Source organism: Nematolebias whitei, chromosome 1 (assembly GCF_014905685.2).
Source record: "Nematolebias whitei isolate Nwh7 chromosome 1, NemWhi1, whole genome shotgun sequence".
Classification (NCBI taxonomy): Eukaryota; Metazoa; Chordata; class Actinopteri; order Cyprinodontiformes; family Rivulidae; genus Nematolebias; species Nematolebias whitei.
Genome location: NC_056498.1, coordinates 17,154,259 through 17,161,192, shown reverse-complemented (window position 1 = coordinate 17,161,192; position 6,934 = coordinate 17,154,259). Strand labels below are relative to the sequence as shown.

At 40.6% G+C, this 6,934-nt stretch overlaps 1 protein-coding gene across 1 annotated transcript in view; it reads left to right on the top strand.

Annotated features, from left to right (window-relative positions):
* Positions 1 to 6,934, top strand: part of emc4 (ER membrane protein complex subunit 4) — a 16,723-nt gene that overhangs the window by 2,075 nt on the left and 7,714 nt on the right. The window contains exons 3-5 of the mRNA XM_037682722.1: positions 2,001 to 2,112; positions 2,347 to 2,500; positions 2,613 to 2,773. Of these exons, the coding sequence (XP_037538650.1) occupies positions 2,001 to 2,112; positions 2,347 to 2,500; positions 2,613 to 2,773 (427 nt within the window). The remainder of the gene's footprint in view (positions 1 to 2,000; positions 2,113 to 2,346; positions 2,501 to 2,612; positions 2,774 to 6,934) is intronic.

Genomic DNA, 6,934 nt, shown 5'->3' with positions numbered 1-6,934 from the left:
CTAGCATATTTAGCTACTTATACTAGCATATTTAGCTACTTATACTATCATATTTAGCTACTTATACTATCATATTTAGCTACTTATATTAGCATATTTAGCTACTTATACTAGTATATTTAGTTACTTATACTAGTATATTTAGTTATACTAGCATATTTAGCTACTTATACTAGCCTATTTAGCTATACTAGCATATTTAGCTACTTATACTAGCCTATTTAGCTACTTATACTAGCTTATTTAGCTAGTTATACTAGCATATTTAGCTACTTATACTAGCATATTTAGCTACTTATACTAGCATATTTAGCTAGTTATACTAGCATATTTAGCTACTTATACTAGCATATTTAGCTACTTATACTAATATATTTAGCTACTTATACTAGCATATTTAGCTACTTATACTAGCATATTTAGCTACTTATACTAATATGTTTAGCTACTTATACTAGCATTTATCTACTTATCCTAGCATATTTAGCTACTTATACTAGCATATTTAACTACTTATACTAACATATTTAGCTACTTATACTAGCATATTTAGCTACTTATACTAGCATATTTAGCTAGTTATACTAGCATATTTAGCTAGTTATACTAGCATATTTAGCTAGTTATACTATCATATTTAGCTACTTATACTATCATATTTAGCTACATCTACTAGCATACTTAGTTACATCTACTAGCATATTTAGCTAGTTATACTAGCATATTTAGCTAGTTATACTAGCATATTTAGCTACTTATACTAGCATATTTAGCTAGTTATACTAGCATATTTAGCTACATCTACTAGCATACTTAGTTACATCTACTAGCATATTTAGTTACACTCAGTTCCTTCTGACGGTAAAGTCGGTCATGTTTTTTTAAAGGAGGTGGGACACAATCTTATTGACCTTAAAGCAGACTCAGAGCCCAGCCAGAGCCTTAAAGTCCTCCATCACTGAGCTTGGGTTCATTGCAGAAAAAAATCATAAAACTGAAGACAAACAAATACTATAATGCTGTGCCCTCCATACACTTGAAATCCTAATTGAAATTCTCGTCATTCTTCAATCCTGAGGATCCAGCGTCTCTTCTCCGGTGGTTTATTTGTAGTCCAGACACAAAGTAGGATGCAGGTTTTCCTCCGTCGGCTGTTTGACAACAAAGTGAAATGAGCTCTCATACAATGTTTTGGGTGGTCTCTTCAAGTTCACATTTTTCAGCCACATTCGTCTTAATTCCTCATCGGTAGGTAGGAGATGGAAACTATACGTCTTTTCACAGAAACACTTCTTTTGTTTTGGGTCAGTGTTCAAAACTCTGTTGTTGTAGCCACTGATTTAGTTTGGTCTGGTTGTTCTGCAGCCGCGAACAGCACATGTGACTGTACTGTTGGACATTTTCCTAAACTTTACATCTGTTAAATAAATGCAAACAAAACAAAAACAGCGTTTTATCTGCTAAAATGAATGCAAATTACTTTCAAATAAATCGCGATCCGTGCTCCACTATCATGGTAATCCAATGTTTACTGGTACTTCCTGTGTCAGACAGGAAGTTGTCCCCATAATCATTTACACAGTAGAGCCCCAAAGAGTAAGGTGGATATCATTAGAGAGGCTTTGGAACTTTGTGCTGACATCAGGCTGAGTAGTGTCATGCCCCTTTAGCACGGAGGAAGTGACGTTTGTGGTTTCCAAGATGATTTTCAGATTTGATCCATCTGACCACAGAACAGTTCTCCACTCTGTCAGTTCATTTTAAACAAGCTTTGGTTCAGAGAAGATGGTGGCTTTACTTGGTGGCAGCTTTTACTGCAAGATATAATTGAATCAAGCATACATTTAAATAAAGTGCCAATAAAAACAAAAGTCATGCAGAATCCATTTCTATCTCACACCGGTCAAACTTCATACGTGCTTTCTAACTGTTAACTCGGTTAAGTTAAAAGGTGGTGTTTGATCAGAGCTCACCTGTTGGTGCTCCTCTTCACCTCGCAGGAGTCGCGATCGGCAGGGCGGTCAGGGAGACGTCGTCTATCCCATTGGTTACTCGGAGAAACCGGTTCCCGACACCAGCATCCAGGAGACGGACAAGAACCTGGTGGAGAAAGTGAGCCACATTTTTATTTTTTTTTCAAATAATTTTACATTAATGTGCTTTTATGTAATTAATACTCAGACGATGTGGTGTTTTGTAAAGGGGGGGGAAAAAGCAAAGAGCAGAAAGGATAATACGTGTTGGAATGAACGACCGTCGTATTTAAAGAAAACTGAAACATAAATGATGAGATGGAGATGTGTGACATGTGTAAACTTCTGTCTTCCTCTGCTTCTTGATGCACAGCGCTGCTGGGACGTGGCCCTTGGGCCCCTAAAACAGATCCCCATGAACCTGTTCATCATGTATATGTCAGGCAACACCATCTCCATCTTCCCCATCATGATGGTCTGCATGATGGCCTGGAGGCCCATCCAGGCTCTTATGTCCATGTCAGCCAGTGAGTGTCCACTGGTCACGTTTATATTTTCCTCCTCATTTAAAGTTTTACCGTCCTCTTGCACCGAGTTAGTTTCTGCCATTTTTCATGGCTTTGTCCTCGTGTGCTCCAGCCTTCAAGCTGTTAGAGAGCTCCAGTCAGCAGTGGCTGCAGGGACTCGTCTACCTGATCGGGAACCTTCTGGGAGCAGCGTTGGCCATCTACAAGTGTCAGTCGATGGGGCTACTTCCAACACACTCGTCTGATTGGCTGGCGTTCATAGAACCACCTCAGGTAACGCCGTAAACACCAAACTGTCACAGACAATTCAGCCTTTTAGGTTAACTCTCATCGTTCCTGCGTGTCATGATGATATCAGATGTTTGTCAAATTAGCTAAAGATATTTCAGTTTTGTCGTTTGTTACCTTGTTTATCCGGGGGGGGGGGGGGGGGGTGTTGTGCTTTCACCTGATTTTACAGTATTTTAGCATTAATCAAGAACCCAACAATTTTCAGTCAGGTCGTCTGGACAGCTTCTTTTTTTTTGTGCTGAAACGTTTCACCTTCCATCCAGAAGGCTTCATCAGTCAAGGAAACGTGCAACACAAAACTGATTCTTCCCCCCAACAGCTTACTCTAAAGTGGAACAAACCAGTTATGTTGGTGTTAAGATGGTGTCTTTGGCACACCCCCTCCTCCGGTGCCGGCCCTCTCCCTCGTCGAACCATCAGGTGTTAGAGAGAGAGTCCAGTTTTCAGGACTTTTTTTTTTTTTATTTTTTTTATTTTTTTTAGAAAAGGTGAGTTTTTGTGGGAGTGGTGGTGCAGAGGTTAGAGGGGATGGGCCTGTGATCGTAGTGTCGCTGGTCCACTCCTCGGTTCAACTCTCAGGACCGACAACATCAAAATGTGGGTGGTAATCGTGAAACACCCACACCTGTCTCCACCCTCATTTGCCCCGCTCATGAGCAAGGTCCTTAACCCCCCCCCCCCCCCCCCAGCTCCGGGTGCCTAGATGGCAGCTGGCAGCTCTCTGCCTCACATGTGCGATGGGAAAAATGCAGGGAATTAATTTCCCTACTGGGGATCAATAGAGTAAAATCAGGTCTCTCTTGTAAATGAGTCCTCGAGGCTCAATGGGATTTACCTGTCTAAAGGTTGGATTAAAAAAATAAATAAAAAAGTTATTTTCTTTAGCCTGCTGTACTGCTGCCATTAGAACAGCAGAGGGCAGTATAGGCTCAGTCTCGTTTCATTTATAAATCAAAAAGTCACACAGTCCTGTAAAAACGTGATAAATATTTAATTACAGATTATTAAGTTTTTTCAGGGCTTCGTTCGTCAGCCAGAATTTATTTAACTTCTTTCTGAGATGAAGAACTATAAACTGTTTTCTATCAGCTGCTCCAAAAGAAACGTTTGTAAATGTAAAGATCCTTCCTTTTTGCATCGTCTTCTGTCAAATAAATTTAAAATGTAGCATTTTCGTTTAGGGTTTACTCCTAACATTTGTATCCAATGTTAATAATAAAAGGTTTACACCCCCCTCCCCCCAACAAAATAAAAAAGAATATTCTCAACATCCATCCATCATCTTTACCCGCTTCTTCCTTTTCGGGTCGCAGGGGTCACTGGTGCCCATATCCATCAGTCACTGTGCGAGAGGTGGGGGACACCCTGGACAGGTCTCCAGTCCATCACAGGGACACATAGAGACAACCATTCGCGCTCTCACTCACACCTAGAGACTATTTAGAGTTACCAATCAGTCTAACATGCATGTTTTTGGTCTGTGGGAGGAAACTGGAGTACCCGGAGAAACCCCACGCATGCACGGAAAGAACATGCAAACTCCACCCAGAAAGGCCCCATAGCCGAGATTTGAACTAGGGCGACCTGCTCGCTGAACGGCAGCAGCTCTACCAACGGTGCCACCGTGCTGCCCATTATTCTCAACACAATGTGTACAGTTTGATAACTGGAGTCTTTTTTAGTATTTCAAGGTTCTTTATTTGGCATACGCACCTCATGTGGTACATGAGGTGGAACGAAATTGTGTACACGGGGTCCCAGTTACACCCAACAATAACAAAAATATAAATTGTGAAAGACAGTAAATAAGGATCTAAGATATAAACTAAGAAATACGCTAAACACTAATGGTACAAATTTATTTTAAAAGCAGGATTTTTGTTATTTTGTAATCCTTTATGTAAAATAATATATTTGTGTTTGATGAGGCAGAGGCTTGGGGTACACACACACACAGCTGCTAATGGGATAAGCTGACCCTGTGGTTCAAGAGTGTGATGTAGCGATGACTAGGTCTGACACGATAACAAATTTTGCTGGGCGATTAATGGTCTCAGAAATTATTGTGATAAACGATATTGTTTGAAATTTGACAATAATTAGTAATTGTTGTCAAATTTAACAAGAAATGTTGGTTAATTTGTTTTGTGTGTAGTACCTTTGTTTGACCACCAGATGGCAGTACAAGACTGTTTAAACTGAAGGATGGATAGTGAAGGAGCGAGCAGCGCGTCTCTTTAAGAAAAATGGGAGGGAGGCCCCTTGACGTGACGTGGGCTGTTTCTCTTCGATTCTCAAAATGGTGGATGCTCGGTGTAGTTTGAGCTCTTTAGCATAACATTTTTCACACAAAGCTTTTAATAAAAAAAAATCAGTAAACAAGTTCTCAGCTTCTTTTTGCAGAGAAGAACAACTTTTTACATGAAGGCACGGGATTCAACCGTGAATTTTGGAGCTTCGACAAGACGGAGGCTTAGCTCGTAGCTTAGCTTCTCTGCTTAGCTGCTTTTAACGATCCAAAAACGCGATTCTGGACGGTTCAAACAGATTTTAAAGAGAAAGGGAGGGGTCAGTGAAGAGCGCTGGAGTTGAGCTTTTTGTCATCCAGTGTCTTCAGTAGAAAAAGAGAGAGACATGAAGAAACGCTAAAGCCGATAAATGAAAATGAGGTTGATAATTTTTATTTATCATGCGATTAACTGATTAATTGATTTATTGTTTATCGCCACAGGCCAGGCCTAGCGATGACAGATGGTCTGCACACCCATCTGCAGAACTTAAAATATGAGATGTCCAACAATTGTTACATTCGTAGCGTTGGCTAATTAGTTTCAAGTTAAGCTCATTTGGTTCCACAGTGCCGCTTCATTCATGAAAGCTGCCATCATCACGGACTGTGACGGACTTTTTGGTGATTTATGAGCAGCCAGAGGCAGATGAACAAGAAGCTCACCTCTTCATCCATGTCACGGTTCAGTTTAGGGAAACTGTTATGAAAACATGATAAATGTCCCTCCATGCAGCGAGGTCTGTTAGTGTAAGTTAAAGTTTATTTTGTAGCCTTTGAATGGTTTGTTGTTTTCTTGATAAGGGGGTGAAAACCTTTGGCAAAGGCATGTTCATGGGATTCAACTTGAATGGACTCTTACTAAACTGGTTTAGTTGAAACTGAGCTGACAAGATGTTGGTTTTGTAGTTCTAGTTCTGTGGTTTCTCAGTACAAAGCAGGTTAGGTCTCTGTCTCACCCTCCAGTCTGACTAATTCTTCCCAGAACTTGTCTTTGGAACGTTAGTCTGTCACATTTCTAACAAACCGTTTAACAACTCTGAGCCCCCAGACCAACAAGGTGCCCTCGTTGGTGCTCAGAAAGGTTACAGGTGTAACACAAACTTGAGCAAAGACTGATAAATAAATGTACCTGACCTCAGTTCAACATGACGACAACTGGAGAGTGAAGTGAGTCACGCTTGTCTTGTTTTTAAAATGGCGTCGTGCTGGAAAAACCTGTATTCTTTCGGTTTTCACAAAGACGCTGCTTTCATTCATTTTGCACATTTTTGAACAACAGTCACCTCATCCACATGCCAAACAGAACTCTTACACAATTGTAGCCTCCACCCAGCAGTGCAGCCCCCCCAGTAGTGTAAAGAAGTGAAAGTTAAAAACAAACTTAGTTATGGGTCTGATATATCCTTTTAAACTCTACATACCAGTCTGAGATCTGATAGTGTCTGAAGGAAGGATGTCCATTTCAGACACAACAACTTTGTGGAGGTTCAGGCTTGTGAGGATACACGCACAAATGTCACATGTTTGGGAAAATAGGGCCAGAATTTTCTGGAAATATGCCAATTCTTACATCACTTGACATTTGCATGACATTCTCACAACAGAAATGCAAATACAGATGCATCTCAAAAATTTAGAATACAGTGAAAAAGGAATATTTTATGTTTTGTATGCCATAATCATCAAAATACAAGAAATAAAGCAGTGTTTCCCCTACCATTATACAAGCAGGGTGCCCCACCCCATCAACAGAACAGAGCGCCCAGCCTACCGACACTGCCCCCCCCCCCCCCCCGCCCCCGGACAACTGTTGGTATTGATGTAGTGCAGGGAGCAATACAAACATGCTAGCA